Source organism: Perna viridis, chromosome 12 (assembly GCF_037379345.1).
Source record: "Perna viridis isolate PV_CMFRI_1.1 ecotype Kerala chromosome 12, ASM3737934v1, whole genome shotgun sequence".
Classification (NCBI taxonomy): domain Eukaryota; kingdom Metazoa; phylum Mollusca; class Bivalvia; order Mytilida; family Mytilidae; genus Perna; species Perna viridis.
The window spans coordinates 24846184-24869335 of NC_142456.1; the positions used below are offsets into that span (position 1 = coordinate 24846184).

The following is a 23152-nucleotide window of genomic DNA, read 5'->3' on the forward strand; positions in this document are numbered from 1 at the left end:
ACGCTTACCCCACCGGTGCATCTGGTCCATGCTCCCAGTTTTTAGTGGAGTCCGAGTTGTTCATTTGCTTTTGTTACTTGGTATGTATGATTTTAGTTACTTTATGTTCTTTGTTGTGTATGTCTGTTTTCCATGTCTGGTCTTTGTCCCTGGATTACATTCTTTTGATTACCGCTATAACCTTGGCTCCCCTGATTACTCTTTCAACCTGGTGGTATGAAAGTGGGGAAAAAGAATATGTCTACAGCTCACTGAAGACTGAGAGCAGAGCTTGCATGAATTAAAGGGAGCTGGTACAAAAATATGGGGTGTACAGAAGGTGAATGTACCCAAAGTGATTTAATGTTAGTTATGTTTTCAGGATTGGACTGAAAAGTGGGGATAGAAAGACATTTATTTTTTTTTTAATGCTGTTGTATTGTTTTGTAAAAAATTAGTAATTAATTTTTCAACATACATTTTCTTTAATTTACTTGAACTTTTATGTATGGTAAATTTCAAAATAAACCTTACATATAAACTCAATTTAGAGAAAAAAAGTTGTTAGATAACACACCTTGTTCACGTTTTCAATCATGTGTCAGATGATACATGCACATGAAAAAAAAATTATATAAAGTATATTCACCTTTAAGAATCTTTATTCAGAGAGTCTGGTATAATTAAAGTATATTGCAACAAACAATCCTTTATTGAAGTGATAATTGTGACATTTCATATTCTATTTGATAAATCAACCCAAGGTTCTATTACATGTATGTATCTACATGTGCTTCAATGACTTAACAAAACTAACATTTAAGACTCAGATTTACAGACATGTAGGCTAAAACCAATCCTCTCAAAGCATAAAGCAGTTTTCTTCCAGACTTTTGTTAAATTCTCAGCGTGTGATTTATTGACCAATATTAACAGAGAACTTAAAACTCACAAGAGCTTATAACAACTAAATGTACATGAAGGCAAGATTTACACAGATACGTGGGATAAAACCTTTACCTATAAATGTAATAGAAAAACACACACCAATTTAAGTTACATGTATATAATGTTCAATATTGATAAGATGTTCTAAGATGGGACATTTATGTGTATGTAGATTACAACCAATTCTTCGAATTAAAAAAAAACAAACAACAACATCCTTGAGGAAACCAAGGACATTATTGCAATATCTGAAAGCATTATTGAGAATGAAAGGACACTTGAAGGCAGGACAGAAGAAAAACAAAAAATATTAACATACACCCTGGTCAGTTAATGGAATGGAAATACTATACAGCTTGTAACTTTCAAACAGTTCTTATTATGGCATATTTTAATGGTTTGTCTACATACACCCAAATTCTGAGAAATATTTCTTGTAAGCTAAAGTATGTGGTGCACTACTTACCATCTGCCGAACTTTTTTTGCATACTATTGGGCTCAAAGAGGTAGATCTAGGGTAAGGGACACAAATCTTACAAATCATTGGAACATTTGTATTCAGCAATTTACATCAATCTCATGAAAGCATCAAAGTAACTTGGACTGATTTTGTTCTGTTTCAAGTGAAAGCTTGATAGGCTTTGGCGAAATTGAATATGATACAAACATATCACTGATTTCAAGAGTTATGTCCCTTACCCTAGGTTTACCTCCTTAAATCATCAAATTTTACACTCCAAAAATAGCTCCCCCCCCACCCCCAACAATACAGTACATAAAAAGTACAATCATGTATACCTTTCTGAGAGTGCTATTAAACCTGACCATCTGGTTGAATTGTTCATCTCTTTTGGAATGAACTTTGCCAAGTTTAACAAGGAAAGTATCTTTCTCATCTTGACTAAGTGATGTTTTATCCAGCATACTCTGTACAAGTTGCAGTTCTTCCTCTAATGAAGCTTTCAGATCTGGTGATGGTGCACTTTCCTCAGCTGTAAACATTACAATAACTTTTGTTTTAACCCTTTTACATGCTAAATGATCCCAAACAACAGAAACTGAACAAAGCTCTCAAGGCAATACCCCTACTCCCCAAAAACCTCATTCATCTGGGAAAAGCATCATGCCATAGCCATGTGGAAATCTCACAGAAGTTTCCAGAAGGTTGTGAATGAGAAAATGATCCTTCATTGGCCAATGAATGATCAAGTTCATGTTTTGCATTAGAAAACGTATCAAGAGGGTGTCATAGCAAAAACCATGCAGTGGGTGGCACATGACAAATTTTGTTTTAAAAAAAAATTATCTCTAATTCATATTACAAATGTATTCTTTCTCAAAGTTAAATGTTGGTTTTTGTTTAACTTGATTGAAGAGAAATAAATTACCTAAAAGCATTGAAATTCATACAAAAAGGGAGATAACTCTTCAATATGAGCGAACTTTGGTTGTTATAGTACGGAATTTAAAAACCATTTTCTGAGTCATCCATTGATGATTCAAAACCAACTTTATTCTATTTGACACACATACAAATATACATGTATAATGAATACCTTACATTGGAACAAACAAAATTCAGTGGGATAAAATTTACCCTGTGCCACTTAAGTCATTCAGATGGAAAAACAAAATAGAAGAACAGCATCATGTAACTAAGTATGTTTCCTTCTAAGTACCAGGCAGGGGTGATTCATCATATTGCAAGATAATGAAAATACATTTGTTACATCCTAAAAACAACTTTTCCTTAGTCACTAACTCTGATATGCTATACATTTTACCACTGGTTATGGTGTAAAAATTCTGACAGGAAATTTTCCCATACTTTTCTGTAGAAGAATGTAACTAAAATAATAAGTATCAATATTTCCAGTGGACAACTTCCATTTGCACTTTTATTTTTTAATGCAGTTTCTATGAGATCTACAGAAGTATTTCCAATTAAAAAATATTTGGGATTAAGAAATGCATGAATCACTTATCATAAGCTTAAGCATGATTCTAATGCAGAGCTATACTTAAAAAAAAAATTGTCAAATAATATTCAGTTGCTTTAAAGGAACTTATGAACAATGGCATGATCACTGTGTACCTTGGAAAAGGGGGGATATAATAAGTGGTCTTAAAAGATTCGTTCAGTTTATTAAGTGTGAGTGTTTGTAAGAATCAGGCAAAATGGGACAAGTCAGAAACATGCATGTCAAAACCCAACTGATCTAACAGTAATATATCACTCAAAGATGCTTTGCATTTGCTCAGGAATTTTTCAATAGAATCTGGGAAAAATTAGGTTTTTGACAAAGTTATCTGCCCTTGAAATGTTCATTTTCAGTGCATTTCATGATAACTCAATGAACCAAAACGAAATGGAAAATCTTGTCTGTTTTCCTTGATTCTGATGATGCAAATAGTCAAATTGCACTATCAAAATGATGGGTTTTTTCATACCATGTTTCACCCCCTGCCTGATTCTTACAGAGACTGACACTTAAATGTATCTACCAATTTGTATTACCAATTCATACTTGCTTTCAAGTGTTATTCAACCATTTGAGTGAATAAATAATAAAACGTCCTTGTTATTCGAAAATTTCAAGGAATCCAAATTTTGCATTTTAGTTACATCTGAATATCAACATTCTAGTTTCCACATATACTTTTACCTATTAAATGTGAACATGCAAACTTACTGTCTGAGAGATGAAGAGAATCATCTGATTCACTGGGGAGGTCCCATTCTCTAGCTGCTGGTGACTTGGGTGACCTTTCACCTTGGTTCTTGGCTGGCTCTTTCTCTTCCTCATCATCACTTATATCATGCACAGCATCTTTACTATTTGTATGTTTACTGGCTGGTGCCAAAGAAACATTAGGAGCAAACCCTCTCTCATACCTGCAAAACAGACAAATACTTAAATTTAGTTGTTTGACATTGAACAATTATTTATAAGTTTGATTTGGCAGGGTTTACAATTTACAGTTGGCCATATTGCTTACAAGCAAACCATCAGAGTTAGCATTGAATCAGCAAATCAGACTGGCTGATAAAAGGGAGCGTGCAATTGTGCATACTCTGTACATGTTCTACCCATGAAAAGGTACAATACCTGTGGCCATACACCAATCTTACAAACAGATGTCAACCTAGAATGGATTTTATCAGGTCAGAACAGAAATTGATTAGTCTACTAAGCCTACAGTATGGACATAGTGCATGGACATACCACATTTACTAGACGAGTTTAATCGTAACAGTTCCTGTACGTTGGCCTGTGTTTAAAAAGGGCCACACTATTTCACAGACATCTGTAAAATGTGCACTACAGTAAATACAACAAAGTATTTGTAATTTGTCACAAGTACTTTTGTGATTATAAAGGCAGACCAAAGGCTTAAGTACAGCATGGGAAAATCTCTTATTCTTTACAAATGTTTTGTGGTTATATGGCTTTCTTTGATGTGGTTTTTAAACTGTTGTCTTGACACATTTATTTCAAGAAATATCTTCACAAAATATTCTTTTTCTATCTTTCAAGGAAAAAAAAAGAGCTTTAACTATGCTTTTTCTGTCATTAACATAAATGTACTTCCTTCAACCTTATGGCCATAAAATAACTATAAAAAACTTCTTCAAAATATTATGGGAATAAAAATGTACATCAAAACCCTGCTAGCAATAAATTCTTGATATCAGTACATGCGTCCCGATAACATGTGTCTTTGATTGCCAATATAAATTTTAAAATATGGGAAACATAACAAAACAGCATTAAATCTCCTGGATCATAAAAATGCATTGTTATAAACACGACCATATATGGAAAAAATGGATTTAGATTTAAAGATTATAACATCCCAAACATACCATGAAAATATCTTCAGACCAAATCATGCAAGGTCTTTAGAACTGGGGTGAACTGTTCTTGACACATAATAATAAATACAGGTAAAAAATAACCTCTGACCCATTTAGCAATAGCTTGTAACTAAATCATATAAGAATTGAAAGTAAGTGAATTGCCACACAGCCATGATAGCTCAGAAATGTGGTACTGAAAAGTAATCCGAAAAATGGATATTTAGGGTTCTTTTAAAATAGTAAAAGATCTCTGGATTCTGCAACTTAGAACACTCAGACCATAAGGTATTAATAGCCTGGTGTGTTTGTACTACAGTCAAACTTCACTCGCTCGAACTCGGATGGCTCGAACACCCGGGATTTTTCGAACACAATTCAAAGTACCAAAATTTTCTCCTATATAATCAATATAAATAACCTTGGATTTCTCGAACTTCGATTTCCCAAAAACTCGAACTGACTAGTCGGTCCATTCGGTAATAAATCTTTGAGGACAACCCTCAGCAACTCGAACTCGTCAGCCATTTTGTCAGCTTGGGTAATAAAAGGTGGGAAAAACTGAAACCCTATCATTAATCAGCGTCATTTTAGTTAATTACAGGTAATACAAGTCATCACTAATTCGGTAGTTTTGATCTTAACATAAAACTGATTGAAGTTCGGGAAAGTTCGGGAATGTTCCGAAGTCGGTATGATGAAACCATGAAAGAAAATCGGATGAAAACAAATTACTGACCAATGAACCCGCACTCTGGATGTTTTTAAAAGAAAACACAGCATTTTTAATGTCCACAAATCAACATAATCTTCCGAAAAAGATCCACGAACTAACACAACTTCGGAGGAAGTAAGCAATTTCTAACGATAAAGTCGAACCCGGACCAGAAACAAAAGAAATCCGGAAATATACAAACTTCAATTTCTCGAACTCTTTTCAAATATTATTTCTCATTCATAAAATTTGTTTTGTCACTGAAGACAATAAAGAATGAAAAATAGTACCCAAAATGATTTCCTGAATTTTAGGAGTAGTTGTATTTTAACATCGCCAAACAAAACTTTCAGATATTCTTCCTTTAGCCGTTGTGGCATATTAAATAATACACTGCCAAAATTAAAATATATGTGTATAAGCAGAGGTATCATTAAGAATCGGCTACTGTCAAAATGTAGACAGTTCAAAATGGACGGTTCAAAATCACAATGGGCCCCATTCCCCCTTTGATACATTTTGAATGTGTAGATGGTCCATTTTCTCTAATAAGCCTGTTCCTTGAAAAGATATTGAAAGCCCTGGTACAAGTATTCACTACTGTTCAAACAAATATGTACATATTCAAATATCTACAATTTTGAAGTAGTAAAGCAAACATCTGTTAACTAATTCAAATAGTAATACTTAAGACCAAGAAAATATAAATCTGTTTAAAGTAACATTGAATGGATAGGTATGTAAAATCATTTTATATAGACAGTTAAAGGAGTAATTCTTGGCTGTAATAGTGCTTAAAAAATGATAATATAAAAAAAATACCAATAAAATGTGTTAGGGTAAGCAGAAAAAAGAAGGTAGGTAGGGTAACCTTAAAGAGGCATATTTTTGTCTTGGCCTAAGTATTCTTGTCTGGACTAATCACCTTATCAATAATTCATAGTAGTCGCCCTTGTTTGTGTCCATTTAATGTCCTGAGACTTGGCCAGACTATGTAATCAATGTATGGTACAAAGTCCATACAGTATTGGGTTTTTAAGTTATGCAATTCCTTAAGTATACAGGCGAGGGACAAACTGACCAGGCTTTTATAATACCTAAAGATCAATCTATCCATTAGCAACGTCATTGATCACAACAACAAATTCCATTGACCACTCCAATTTATTGCGGTCTTATCAGAGCGTGGTCAAATAAATTCTCCATACATATTGACCTTGTTTGGTCAAGTTGATCCTTTTAAATGATCTATCAATGATTTATACTGGTCATTTCATCAGTGCTTTTATAAAGTACATCAATCTTAATTCATATGTATTTCCGATTTCATATTTTTTACACTTTTTTGCATAAATCTCCTTAAACCTTTTATTTGGGCTCAAGTGCAACATTTAGGCCAAAAAAGTATGTGTTTCCTATTACATGTACATGAAATGGCAAAATTTCCTTCAACAGGAGGTAGATGTCCAACATCCCATGATATGGGACCCATACCTGATACTACATGTAGATATTAAATACCAAGAGGCTGTAGATGAGAAAAGTGTTGCGAAAAAATAATTTACCCGCCCACCTGAGCAACATTCACCTTTTTTTATTTTTTGCATTTTGAAGCAGCAGTATTAAAGGAGGTACATGTAGACCTAAATACTGCTGCTTCGAAATCCAAAAAATAAAAAAAATTACTTTAGTATGTCCTTCATACAAAAATTACCAAAAAGGAACAGATTAATAAGTTGAAGAATGATTTCAATCTTAATTTGAAATGAATATGTTTGTTTTTTTTCAATTACAACTGTTACATAAATGTAAATGGTCTAAGTTGTTTGGAAAATGCACAGATATAAAGTTTTGGAAAGGACAATATATTTTCATAGGTAATCGGGAGGGAAAACAAACAATATTGAACTACTAACCATACATGTGATTCAAACTTACATGTACATTATGTATACAATGTACATGAACATGTAAATTTTTTTTTTTACATATAACACGCCATGGGTCTAACCCCTGGGTCTGACCTTGCTGGGTAAAGCAAATAATTTCACAAGTAGGATTAAGAAAATCAGGTTTAGTTTAAATATATCCCATTTTTGGTTAAATGATTGATCGCATTATGAATGAAAAACTTATAAAATCAGAACACAGCCAAGGGCTTTACATTGTATGCATAAATGTTTTCTTTAAATCTCCACTTGATTAGGACCACACATTTAGCCATGCCAACGTCTAGCCTCGAGCATGTCAAGACCCATCTGTTTTTATCAAACACTTTCTACTCAACTTAAAAACTAAACATTCAAATTTAAGAAGCAAGTTAACTTGCAACTACGAGATTTATCTAGCAATGAGCATACTAGATTGTAAACAATTAACTGAATTTCACATCTCTTTCTTCAAAACTCATTTGAATATTTTACATCTAAAACAACAAGCATTCTGACAGTATTGCTGATGCAATAGTGTCGCCTTTCGGCCTTTGAACTCATTGCCTTTATGAGATTTTTTTATATATGTGAACTAACAATGGATGGTGTTATTTTTAAGAAAATAACTCTTGAACAGCAAAAGCAAATTCCATCAATATCAAACCTGAGCTTCATTTTACAGTAGATAGTAACATGTTTGCATTACAGAAAGCTGCATAAAGACATTCTCTTTCTATCACCTGGACAGTTGAAAAAAACTTCGTTATTGTGAATTAAAGGGCAAATAACTCTAGAATGACAACAACAATTTGCATCAAAATGATGAAACATCAAATTTTCAGTAATTTTCTATGTCAAAGGGCCATAAGTTCCATATAAACCATTTTGCCACAATAATATTTAAATTTAATTTGTAACTTGTCATGATAAGACTATATACCAAATATGAAATCAATTGGATGAGGCATTACAAAAAAAAGTCTGGAAAACCAAGTGTGACTGAGAGTGTGCAAACCTAAGTCCCCCTCAGCATTTGCCGATAGGGGACAAAAAAAAATTGTTCAACAAGTCTGAACTGGCCTTGAGTGACACTTACTTGTCTATATTAGACATTGTATTATAGAACAAAAAGATAGACAATGAACCCCAGCACAGAACTTATTCCTGTTATGTAAGGTTAAATTTAACTTTAAACAAACAACACAACAGTCCCCTCTAATAACCTCATGTCATATTAGAGAAAAACGTTAAAAGAATATGCAAGTCACATTCCCTTTTTGTCCTCATTTTAGTGTGAATGGGGCAGATATATAATTAATCTTTTCAACAGTCTCATTATCAATTCTATATTCAAGACGAAAACTTTAAAAAGTATTATGCATTATCCAAAATTATTACTGCTATGCCCAAATGCAGATAATTCTTCAGTCACCAGAAAAATTCACATGCAATGTTTATGTATATATATATCTTGCCAAACCAAAAATCAAAACAAAGAACAACAACTGTTTCGGCTGATACTGCATATAATTTGTAATGAAAGTTTCCCCTTTAGTCAATGAAGTTCAATAAATGTAGTTTCAAAAAAATTCAGGGATTCAAGTTAGTGTTGATCCAAGGTCCAGTGGTCCTTTTCACAAATTAAGTATGAAATTAGTCGTAAGTTAAGTTAACAAAGTAGATTGAAGTAATGTGATGTCATAACTTATGACTAATTTTACTTTTAGAATTTTGGAGAAAAGGACAACTGGAACCTCAATATCTGACCCACATGCACAATGAAGGACATTTGAAATTTCTTTCATCCTTTTTCATAGAACTTTTATTAAAGACTTTTGATTTTCTTCAAGTGGACCATTGATTTTGATGTAAATTTGAACCCCTGAATTTAAACATTGTTTGCTGCCTAAGTGAAGTTACTTGTCCTTACAAAATGTAGGTGTTTCTGGGTACATAATAATTAATATGTACATGTACATGCATGGGCATAGTCAGTATCAAATGGTACAACATCATCGACTGTGTTCTTGGATTCCTATTTCCAAGCGTGAATAAGTGAATTTTTCATGAGGAAAAGTTATTTATAATGTCCAACCCTGCTTAATTGAACTCTCTCGACAACCTATCTAGTGTACTACCCAAAAATATTGCAAAAATGAAGTGAATCTGTAAATAGCTCGTTCTGACATGTTCATTACAAGGTTCGCAATGAATCAGGACACATCTGACCTAGCTGAACTTTGTAAAATATCTTTTTAACCCACCTGAATGACCATTCATAAAGGATATGTGAAGGGTTTAAAACCTTAGGTTCATATGTCTTCTAACAGACAGTATGTCAATTAAAATTTTTTAAAAGGTTTGTGGATACAATAAACTCATGTCTGCTTAGTTTGACAAGCTAAAGTAGCACTCCAGCTAAGATTCATGCACAATGTGATACATGGTTGGAAAGCCTACATATTTTTTTTTATTTTGTATCAAATGTTATAGAAAGCAGATATTAACATGTGGTTTTTCATACACTTACATACATGCTCTTAGGAGATAAAAATTAAAAAATTATATAGAATGTACTGTAGAATTCAAAATTAAGAGCGATAACTGTAAATGACAGTAAAATACAATAGAAACTGTTGTATTTTCAATGTAGATTACCTACCAAAAACAGACAGAATATCTATTCACTTCATCATGTAGACCTACATGTATAAAGCAACTTAATTGCAAAAATAAAAATGAGTAGCCTTTTTTTTGGGTGTATCACATTTTACAGAATTTGCATGATTCTTACAAAGACTGCTACTTAATATGTCATTCTAAATTAAAATTCACTGAAATACTGTATAAATGTATAATCTAGTACAAGGTTATGAAAATGGGTGTCAGACAAAGAGTCTATACTTTTAAATAGGCAAAAAATTTTATTTTTGTGCGCTGTCATCATACGAAGGAAGGCTTTACTTATAAAGCTTTGCATTCCTCATTCAAGTCAACAGTTGCAGTATTTATAAAAGGTAAATAGCTATTTGGAGTTTGAAAAGAAGGGACTTCATTTAGAGCTGTAGAATAGTCTGAAAGTACTTGTTACACAGTTATTGAAAGTAGTATATATAAGTATCAGTCTTCCTAAAAATCAGACAGAAGGTGATTCATGCATGTCAAAAACCCACCAAATTCAGCTTCATTTCTTGTTCAGAAACATTTACTGATCAAATAACCATTGATTTTTCATTTGGTTGTTGCGCTTTTGAGATAAAAATTATATACATTGTACATGTAGTTTGCACTTTGCAAGAGTTATCGTTCTTAACATGGTTTCATTTGGTTAATTTAAGTGGGAGATGAATGTACAATTTGTGCAGATCTGAATGCAGATATGATTATCGTTATGTGAAAGTTAGCAGATGTAGATTGTAGACTGAAAAAGCATCGTTTGTTTGGTGGGCTTTTCTTGGCCATGAATCACTTCACCACTGTCAGTTTTTGAATTTTACGTGGAGTGGTACTTAATTTAGCAGTTAAGCCAAGACACTACTAGGTGCCCCATGTTTTAAACTGCTGAAATAGATCACTAGAAAAGAACTATACAAATATAAACACAAACCTTGATGATTCTGATGAAGGAACAACTCGGTCTGGATTTAGCAGCACAGGAGGCCCTGACTGTAGGTATGCAGGAATAATACCAGGAAAACTATAAATACAAAGTAAACTATCAATACACATTCATGTACAAGTACTTCAACAATTTATTCAGTGATTTAATCCAGGCAAATATAGAACTGTGTTTTATAATACCTATTTTCGCAGTTGCTGCCTAAAACACATTTTTTGTTACATTCAGATTGCCTTGAAGAATGAATACACCATTTTTAAGAGTGTCTAATAAATTGTCCTATATTTTTAAAATACATGAGAACATGTCTAAGTGGGAGAAACCATTTTTTCCCCAACTTGCCATTCTAGCTAGTGGAATATTGATCTTGCTAGCCAAATATAAATTCAACTAGCCACATTTTTGGGGTTTTTTTTTCTGTACTATCATCTGTTTTCTCTTGGATTTGACTATCTTCTGCTTTTCTTTTTCTTTCTTCAACTATCTTTTCATTTGCTTTTAAATTTATCAAAAACTTATCCATTTTCGAATATTCCCTCCCATTTAAGTTTTTCATGTACTTTACAGTAACAAAATAAGTACTCCATTTCTGAACTTATATTTTAAAAATAAAATTATATTTCAACAGGTTCATCATAAGGAAACAAGAAAGTTCATTTTTATTTTGAAAATAAACAACTAATTTGCAAGGTAATAAATCTGAAATTACAGAAATAATTTCATTTGAATACTAATACAAGATCGGGACCGTCGTCTAGGTTTTGGCACATCCCATTTACCGGAAATTAAAATGGCAGATCGTAAACAATGCTTTACAAGTCAATAAAATTGTGCATATCATGCCAAAATTTACTTGATATATTCAAGCTAAACTTCTTAAAATGTAGGGCACATATTTTTAATGTATGATGTTAAGGGATGTTTTACTAAATAATCTGTTGGCTGGTTAACTTTCCTTGGAACTTGCCAATCAAATAACAGTCGCCAAATTGACGAGTGTAAGCAAATGAGAACTTGCCAAAATACAGATCTACTTGTATTTGGCGAGCTGGCGAGCAGTGGTTTCCCACACTGTGCCTTAAATATATGAGCATGCACATTTTACTTCTTTCCTAGGGTTCTGTTTCTTCAAAAAAAAAAAAAACTCAAATTAAATCTTTCCTGAATTCTCAAAGTTTTTTTTCTCAAACCTAGAGGTCCATGAGATTTGAGCTGAAGAAAGATTTTTTTATGTGCCTCTTTTGCCATCTCTGCCCTAAATCAATAGCCCTTATATGCACAGGACTATATAAAAATTGTCATTAGATAGAAAAATTGGCTTGAATATTCATGTAGGTAGTATTGACAGGGTGAATTGAACACATTCTTCATAACCTAGCTTACAAAGATATGAACACTGTTACTTTAATATAAAAAAATGAAATTCCAAAACCAAAAAACTGAAGTACAATAAAGATGCAGATTTATCTATTTTCAGATTCCTAATTGCTAATTGAAAATGAACAAAATTGTAGCTTGAAATATAAGTACTTAAATGTTTCAGACATTAAAATAGAATTTTGAGCTAATTGACTGTAACCTGTTCACTGAACAACATTATTACAACTTTCTTTTGCTGTTAAAGAAGTTCAGTGTAAGTTCATATGCATCATTAACTTAACATTCTTTGCATAGAGCTATTGGCAAGTTTGAGTTGCAGCCAAAATAAGTCATGAGAATTTCATTCCCAAGTATTCATAAAATCTAATGGATTATCATTTGTAAAATGTTTCCACATTCTCCAACATTCTTTACATTTAACACCTGATAAAAAAATCAAGTAATGTTTATGTAACAGTACATTCTTACATTCACATAGCAAATATTCTAAGCTCTTGAAAAGTCTGAGCCACTTATATCACCAACACTAACAAATCACCAACATGCCATACTAGTAAATGAATTTCAAGGCTCAGAACTTATATTCATGTATATATATTAATCAAGTTTTTTGCCCCAACAAATAAAGGGTTGCAGCTTTTATCAATACCTATGAGGCATTCCTCAAATACTGCAAAGTACTAATTTTCACTATTTTCGGGATGGACATAAAATCACAAAAAATAGTACAAGCAAAATTGATTTTAAACAAAAAATAATGCCAAACAATTTTCTAAAATTGTGAAAAATTGATAACCGCCACTCTGTTCACTTGACAGAATCCACAAAAATTAGCACCCGCAACAATTAATATGTTCACAGTATTTTGAAAAAAAAAATAAAATGCAATGAAGTCAATGTAGACAAATCACACTTAAATTCAATACACACATTTTTTTTATTTACAGAGATTGTGAAATTTTATTATTACCTGTCTCGCAATACAGAATTTGGAAGCAGCTTGCCATCTTTACTAGTGAATGCTGAGGGCCATGGAGTAAAAGCAGAGAGCCCTCTAACACCAGATGATTCAGACCATGAGCTGCTACTACTAGATCCCGTAGGACTACTACCATTTTCATCACTTTTGGACCTTTTAAGGTCTGAAGGATCTCCTGATTCTGCCCTCTGAAATTAAAAATAATGAAAATGTAATCATACCATATACAAATGTGCATGTATACACATACATGTATATATATGTAAAGCACAAGTACATGTACATGTATCAAGTTTACCCCCAGGAAACAAATCTCCATCAATTTGTCCCTAAATTCAAATATACAGAATGTGCATGAACAGTGTTCATTAACATGTACATGTACATTGTGCATATGAAATGTACAGATATGATAGGAACATAAAATGATGTACATATACAAAATGTACCTATATATTCCAGTAAATAACATATAAATAGTTATATTTTTCCACTACATTGCATCCTAATATTGATTTTGACATTGTTTAGATACAACTGCAAATTTGACATTTAAAAGAGAATGCTACATGAAACTTTTTGTACTTTTGTGTTGCCCTATGTTACAAACAAATCGATGAACACCTTAATCTCTCCATAGTGTTACAAGTATGTCGCACATACACATGTACATGTGCAACTTTGCTGTAGTCTAAAACATTTCTCTCTATTTTTTTCAGTTAAAATAATAGACACTTCCTAAGCAGTATATTTCCTCATTTTTTTAAACAAATATGTATGATTTATCATTTTACTACAAAAGATGAATTAAGATTTTCAACATTTGTACTTTGAAAAAAAGGTTTACCTTAATTGTTCAAAAATATGAAAGATTTGATAAATCCTCTTTCAAATGTGAGGAATGTTAAATGCATCAATTAAATTTTTTGTTATCTGTTTGTCATTTTTCTCAATGAATGAGTAAAAAAAATGTTCTTTTTCCAAAATCCCAGCCCCATCCCACTACCCCTCGCTTTAAAAAAATGGTGATAACTTTATAGAACTTACCCATACTTTACAATTTTTAACCCTTAAAAGCATCTCTAGCAACATCCCTTTCAGAATTAGCAGGTCAGATTAACTTATACAGATACCAGAAATAAAAAAATTCAGAGGCAACTGACAGCTGTAAATCCCATAAAGACACAACTGCCTTTCCTATCTTAGAGAAGCTATACTTCAATTTGGATATTACAATCAGAGTAGATTCCGAGGCAGATTAGGTTCTTGACAACAGCAACAATGAAATAGTGGAGATACACATACATGTACATACATCAACGTTTTTCCCAAACTTTTTAAAAACATATTCACTTCTTTTAATACTGTAAGTAAAGAAAAATTGAAAATACTTGTAAGTAAAGAAAAATTGAAAATACTTGTAAGTAAAGAAAAATTGAAAATACTCAAAAACTATCAGAAATATGAAGTTACTTTTGCTGATACTTAATCTTAACCTATATATTTTTACTTGTTTGATTTGAGGAAAAGATAAACTTTCCCCTTGTGGACAGTCATTTTTTGTTACTTAGTAAACATAACTTTTTTTTTGTTAGTATATTGGGGAATCTTAAGGGAAATAAAGATAGTACATGTAATAACGTAAGAGCTCACACTGCTTTGCGTGGCTCACTATTACTATATGTAGGTTTAGTAGACAAGATTGGGATATTGATTTGGTAGCTACAATATGTACATAAATTTCTACATCAAATTCCAGCATTAGATTTTATACTGGAACTGGCACATGTCACATTGTTTTGTAGTAATCCTTGTGATTTTCATTGACCCTTTATAGTATGTCTTCTAACAAATTTTGAACAACTTATTTATTCAGATAGTGGCATATTACAAAAACACCAACTGAATTCCAACACCCCAGAAAACAAGAGCTGGTCTGAGTAATATTTAAAATCTTTATTGAAGAATGAATAAAAAAAGTTCATGGTCTGTCAGGTTACTGGAAACACATAATTTGTTTATGGCCTAAAGGAAATATCTATTTTGACCTAGTTAATATGATGTACATCAAATCAACAAGGCAGTCCCTCCTTTTCCAGAAATAGGATATTGTATAACCCATCACTGATATGGACTCATTAATGAATGTCCTGGTCATTAAACTGATGCCCCAGGGGATACATACAGGTATATGTATTGGACTGACTCTGGTCTAGTCGACCTGATCAAAATCATTAGCCCAAAGGTTATAATTTATTACCTGTGTCAGAGGTCAACTAGGTCATTATACAGGCATTATGTAACTTTAAATATACACTTTGTAACATACATCAATGGTTAGACTTATAACCTCATGTATTTTACATATCTACATGTATGTATATGTTCATGGATTTTCTTTATTCATGATGTAGCAGCTGTGGATTTCAGTCAACAGTAATTAATTTTATACAAATATCTTTACAAAATGACTTTTATTATTTAAACCCTTCAATACAGTACCAACATGATACATTTGAGTGAAATTTAGGAAAAGGGTAAACTCTTTATGGCACAAGTTTTACAATGTACATGTAAATTTAAGATGTATAAAACATGTACACATACAAAAACATACATGTATATGTAATACATTAATGACTAGCTCTACAAAATGTACATATGTAAATGTAACAAGGTCCAGTTTTCTTTCCAGGAAAAGACAGCCCTGTGCTTCACAGTTTAAGCAGTGTTATTATCCACTGTATGTACACTGTATATGTGTACCTACATGTACATGTAGTTCATGAACATTTTAACATTTTGTATACTATAGAAATTAAAAATTGTAAAATGTTAGTGAATTCTTCTCTAATCTACATCTTTCATACAAATATATATTTTTTTTATATATGTGCATGTAACTAAACTGTTTCCACAATTACAAAATTTCAAATAATACAAATCTTAATGAAATTCTTATCTTTATTTAACAGCCTCTATTAGCAATAGCATAATGCATGAACAGTACATTATAAACAATAATTCTCGAACAAAAAACAATCCTTTCTACATTGTAAATGTACATATTGGTCTTTCAGTGAACAACAACCTAAATTCTGGATGAAAAAGTGTTAAAAAGCAAAAACTCAAACAAATTATGTAAATAGTGGATATGCATATGTGCAGTTACAACTGTAGATCAAGCACTTGACCATTTACACAAATGATATTTTTTTTTACTATTTGAGATTTATACAACATGGTGTAAGTAACAATAAATTCTAGCAATTTTATCAGACCACAATGAACAAGAGGAAACATGGAGATTTTAACTTAATGAGTTTCTGTCTCATGTTTATTTTGTCGAGACAAGAATAGAACAAAAGATCAAAAACAAATCCACTGTAAATGGTACAGGTATAGAACACCAACCATGTCTCAGGTAAATACATGGCAGTCTGCCAATTCTTCAAATAAATTGACCGATTTCTTGAAACACAATGGTTACCAAGTATGTATACCAATCAATACAAGAACTGTACATAATCTGAACTGTTCAGTCTTATCAATAAAAAAAAAAACATGAACAAGACGGATTCAATTCAAATTGTATATTGAATGTAAATGTACATTGTTCATGTATGCATACATTGTATTTGTACATGTAAATGAACATGCATAACAAATATCAATGTAATAAAGTTGAACATGTCCAAAATATATATACAATGCATACTGAACATGTACAATTTACAACTGTACTGAACTGAACAATTTCTACACACATGTACATCTGTACACCATACATGATGTACAGTACAATCTTTAAATATGTATTTTTTAACATTAAACATGTACATGTATAACTTATTTCTTTTTCCATTTGCAAAGAAGTAAACAATATTATTCCATTGACAAACAATTTTCCAAATTTGTAATGTGCAATATGTCATGATTATCGTGTGCACTCCAGTCAGTGATACTGTGTACAAAATGTGTTCATCTTCAAATTTCCATTTCCAAATTCTTAAACAGACAGTAACCATACTACATGTAAAACACACTATAATATTTCAGTTTGTAAGAACTAGCTGAGTGGTTAAAATATACATAAACAAATGTATGTCATTGACTGAAGAGATGTCTGTCACTGTGACAGTTAAATACACTGTATCCATGTCTATCTTATTGTTCTTTATGTATGAAAGGGCAATACACATAAAAGCAAAACATGTTGTGTATTCAATATGTCACATTCTGTGGTTTTGGGCAAATTGCCTTACCTACTTGGAATGCATAAATAAAGTTGTTCATCAGACAGTAAAATGGGAGAACTGAACATGTACAGAAATCTGAATGTTAAAAAACTACATACATTGTACATGTACAAGTACACTATGATTTTTCAAAATTTAAGGTTTCTATGGGGAAATTCTAAATGAAGATTAACTTTTCAACAGGGAAAACAGCTTCTCACACTTTATAACAAATCCTTTCCTTAAATGATATCAAACGTAACTTGATTATTTTGCTATGGGAATCACCCTGAATATCTGAATACACATTTACTGTACAATGTTAATGGCTAAATCTACAAAAGGTATAACATTACACAGGCATGCAATGATATATTGTTCCACAATGCATATTGCAATATTACAATACTGGACCATATCTTTTTTTGAGAATGTACAAAAATGTACAAATGTACAAAAATTATATATTTACATTGTAAAAAAAAGTATGCCACAATGTATAATAAAAATACATGTACACTGTACATTTTGTATATTGTACAAGGTTCTCGTTAAGGCGCGCACACGCGTCCTGGATGCAAGAAAAACCTGCCGAACGTGCCTAGTTAAAACATTATGTGTCCACATGACGAGTCTTCACAATATCAGCTGCATCCTAACATCAGTAATTTATTTTAAAATCATTATAACTATCCTAAAAATCGTGAAAAAAATCTCTTTTTTTGACAACCTGGACAATCGGAAGTTTACATAGTTAATTACTCATGATGTTTATCATAGGATTTTTTTACCAAACAAAGTTACGTTATGAAGTATATGATAAAAAATTGTGACAAATAATTTCAATCTCATTTCTTTAATTAGAAGAGTCATACATCTGTCAAAAGGTGTTAACTGCTGTCTAAACAGGTAAGGGTATGTCTTATGACAGGTAAATAATCTCCAAGGAGCAATCATTGACAATTGGAAAATGAATCCGGATTGGATATACCACTATTTTGTGAACAACCAATCTTTTCTAAAGATTGATTTCTACTCCACAATTAATTTGAAAATACTGTAATTTTAACAGGTCTCAATTTTGTGGAATCACGTGTGTAAACAAATTTTAAAATTATCACTGTTGATATAAAATGAGGTACCTCCCCTGGAGTCTTCACATTTCCTATAATTTCAACAGTGCATTAATTTTCCCACAAGTTTTGTTTGCAATAATTAAAAAAAATACTATTCCTACAAAATTGTGATGATTTTGGAAATTCAGTATCAACATGTTTGAATATTTGTTAACTTTCCTCATACACTGTACCTCATAGTATGCATTTAATTAAAAGAGTTGCTCAAGTTTCCATTTAATTATTCTCTGGAAACTACAATGTATACAGCATCAAAGTCACATAATCCTAATAAGGCTTTCATTGATGTTTATAAACTTGCTGAACTGTAACTCTTCAATTTCAAAACTTGAATCCAAACCCCCTTATACTAACATCAATGGGAAGAAGGAAATTTTGCTCAATGTACATGTATTCTTAAATAGTTGAAATGAATTTGAATGTAAATATAAGTTTTCTCATTTATTTTATTTTTTAATTTGATAAAACTTAGGAATTTAAATTAGGTTTGGGAGAATCCAACACAAAAAAGGGGCTTACAAACTTCAGTGCATGCACATGTTGTTCAACTGAAAAAGGCACTATAATGCTATAGTGATTATTTCATTCATACACTCATACAGAATAACCTATGGAATTTGCAAGATATGTCTTGAAGATATCGGTTCATACATTGTCCTGCATAAAAACCTCCATGGGGATTTTCAAAAGTTTGCAGGTATGTTAGTATTATAAATGTAGTTACATGTACATGCACATGGAACTAAATACACATTATCTATTGAGTTAGGTGGCAATGCCAGCAAACAGAATAAGTTTGTTTTCAAATAAAAAAAAAGATGCTGAGTTTACTCTTCACAAGTTGATATGGATGACATGCATAATTGCAATGAGATATGGTTTTGTATGATTGTAAATACATGTATGTAGTACTATGAACGCACTAAAATAATGAATGTAGCACTCTAACTGGTTTTAAATAGGGAAAAGTGTGGGACCCACCAAGTTCATCTGTAAGATTCCTAGTGAGAACCCTGTTGTACATGTACAACATGTAAATTCAAATTTAGGAAGTAAAATTGTCATGATTTATGTACATTATATGTACAGTGTAAATACGGCACTTTTTGGCATGAATATGTACATTCTGTCCATTACATATTCTTGATTTTTACTTTTTTCAAAATTTTGCTGTCTAGTTGAACATAAAATTGCTTCTTGACACTGAAGTGTTCCTGAATTATCTTGGTGATAGATAACTGTTAGATAATTAAATCCCTTGAAAGAAATTATTAATTATCCCCTTAACTTGATTAAAATAGCCATGGTAGTAAACCGTAAAATGCCAAATCATAAGCTAATTGCCAAAAACCACCATAAATATTGAGTGATAGAATATGCAGACATTTTTGTTGTTAATTAAGGTAGATCTGAATAATTCTGTAAAAATATACTGAACATTAAACATATCATTCATTATTATAATTGTATCAACAATAAGGAAAAAATATGTTTTTTATATTGAAGCCAAAAAACAAAAGTTGGCACATGGTTGTATGGTCCACAGATGTTATACAAAAATGTTAATTGTTTTAACATCAGGTTAACTGCAAAGAGCTATACATTTAATTAAAATTCATTACACAGTAACATTTAATTGATAAGGTCATAAAATAAACCAAAATACCAATTTTTAAATTACAGTGTCAATTTTAATGACACTGCTGAAAACATGAAGATATAATTCAAATGACCACTAAATCAGACTTTGACATTTTCATCCCACTGGGGTTGTTGTCTCTGACATATTTACCATATCCATTCTCATTATATTGTAAATAATATTCAATAATTAAAAAAAAAATACATACAAGTACATTTGTACATGCATAATGGAATCAATGTGAAAGGGCTTTTAATTTTAAGCCCCATCATAACAAGAAAGTTTCATTGTTAAACTTGCATAATACCAAGACAAAACAACACCAAGGTTTATTATGTCCTACTGAATTCGGAACACACAATCAGTCCCTGGCACATAAAAAAATAGAAGAAAACTAACAACTTTTTTATTGATTCTCACCTGTTTTCTCTTGTATTTCTTTGAAGTATCAAATCTGGACTTCATGCAGTGTAATACTTCTTTTACTCTGTCACGGTTGTCTTGGTCTTTAGCCAACAGTAAGTAAGATCTCCAGTTTCCCGAATCAAACCCCCAATGACAAGTTCTGTTTTCCAAAGACTTGTGAGAATGTCGAACAAATTCACCTGTTGAAAATAATCCCAAACAATCAGCACACTGAATGCATTTGGCTTCTGGTTCAATGTACATTTCTGGATTAAATATTCCTTTACATTTTCCAAAACACTCATGATACACTTTAAAACTATCCCTAGTTGGAGGTTCTGAACATTTCGCAGGTGCCCTATGAAGCAGTGCATTGCACAGTCTTTCCGCATCAGTTTTGGTAAGAAGTCCACAACTTGGAGCTCCTAAAGGTAATATCCCAGTCACTTTTAAAGTATGAAGCTGCTCGGGGTTACAACGTGAACAAAAAATATGAAGTTCGTCACAAACACTGTTAATCTGTTGCAAACTAAAATCCCTCAATACGGTATTTAAAATCTGTGGTAAACACAACCTTTTTTCACCTCCAACTTCAAAACATGCGATTGTTTCTCTTTCCAACAACGTGTCGGCTTTTTCACTTTTAGTCGTATCCAAAGGAGCGAAAACGGGAAACTGTTGAACAGGAAAGGGTGGCGGCCCTCTGAGGGGGTCATAGTCCAACCCCTTTTCAGTTGGTAGTTTCTTCAACGCTTTCCTGTACTCCTCAATATCAGATGGTGAGAGAAAACCTGAGGGACCAGGCCCTTGTAAACTCCGCATGGCCGATGTTTGAAAGTTTTTAATTACCCTCTCCACGTGAGGGTTTATAACTTGTGATCGAAGATGTTCCATCAAATATAAGTCACATTCGAAAAAAATTTCTAATTCCTGACTCCGTCACAAAATATAAACATGGAATACACACTATGTCTGCAGTCTACCCAAACCGTCGGCTGTTGATAACACACTGAAATACTTGGCTGTTACAACAATTGTTCCCACTACTACGACTACGCACAGCGAATTAATTTAAGTTATTTACCCATAAAACTTGACGAACTTATACAAACTACAACAAAAGTTGATATATTTTATGAAAATTGTCAAACAATATAGGAAATTAATAATAAAGTGCCTCATTTTGAGTTTTGTATGCGTTGATTGAACAAAACAAGCAAGCTGTTCCATTGACTCCCCACGTTTTTATTGTGTATGCATATTTATTGCATACTTTGCGTTCTAATCCATGCGTTGAAAGTTAATTGAATTGACAAAGGTTTATTTTTGATGGTTCAAATCTATATTCAAAAGTTCTAAAATATTTGGAATATAGGATTTTTGGCAATTGCTCGTTTACGTTCTGGTCATTGATCGTTCGACCGTCTGGCGGCTTCTCCAAATTGACATCAAATTCGTCTCGACTGTATGTCCGCAGTGACGTCATTCGTCTGGAGATAACATATAGTCTGTTTCTTAAAAGTAAGTTCATGGAAATTCCACAAATGCCGAATAATCGATGTAGCTAATCATTTGCCGCAATTGCAAAATTGATATATAGCATTTAAATCTGTAACACACATACAGTTATTAGTGTATATTATATGATAGAAAATAATTATAGAATCTAAATTTAGAAGTCAAGCCCGTGTACACAGCTTGTATCGTGTACATTTTTTTTTATAACTGCGCTGATCTGGTTTATGAAAGTGACTGAAAATTTCCGTTTTTGTTTTTGACAGTGTACACAAGCACATTTAAATTAAATTGCATGAATATGGCAAGCCAAAGTGGACAAAAATTAGTGTTTTTTTTTAATACTACAAAATGAATTTCTAATATTAATTTTTTTTCTAATATTAAAAAAATGATATTGTAATATTAAAAAAACATTTTCCAATATTACAAAATATTGATTTATGTCCACTTTTGCTTGCCATACATGAATTTAATATATTGACAAATAAAAAAAAACAGAAGCCGAACTTAAATATTTATTATTATTATTATTATTATTATTATTACTACTACTTTTTTTTTCAATTTGAAAAAAATGCTTGCATTGTTTGTGGAATGAATTGATACACGGTTACACTCACCCCACCGCCCTTAGAAAGGAAAAGAAAGTGAACTACAACCCCCAAGAACCCACATAATCCACAGATGTAAATCGAAAATTGTGAGGAAATGAAACACTTAAGCTGTATGTTCTACATTAAAATATCAAATTCAAATTAACTTTAAAGGTGTTTATTGGAGCCAATCATGTATTGGCAAATAT

General features: G+C 31.9%; 1 protein-coding gene across 1 annotated transcript in view; it reads right to left on the bottom strand.

The window, feature by feature from the left end:
• Window positions 1-22310, bottom strand: part of LOC148601789 (ski oncogene-like) — a 43384-nt gene extending 21074 nt beyond the window's left edge. The window contains exons 1-5 of the mRNA XM_088554254.1: window positions 20848-22310; window positions 13403-13599; window positions 11041-11130; window positions 3622-3824; window positions 1727-1920 (exon numbers count right to left, since the gene is read on the bottom strand). Of these exons, the coding sequence (XP_088410380.1) occupies window positions 1727-1920; window positions 3622-3824; window positions 11041-11130; window positions 13403-13599; window positions 20848-21726 (1563 nt within the window). The 5' untranslated portion in view covers window positions 21727-22310. The remainder of the gene's footprint in view (window positions 1-1726; window positions 1921-3621; window positions 3825-11040; window positions 11131-13402; window positions 13600-20847) is intronic.
• Window positions 22311-23152: the final 842 nt, after the last annotated feature.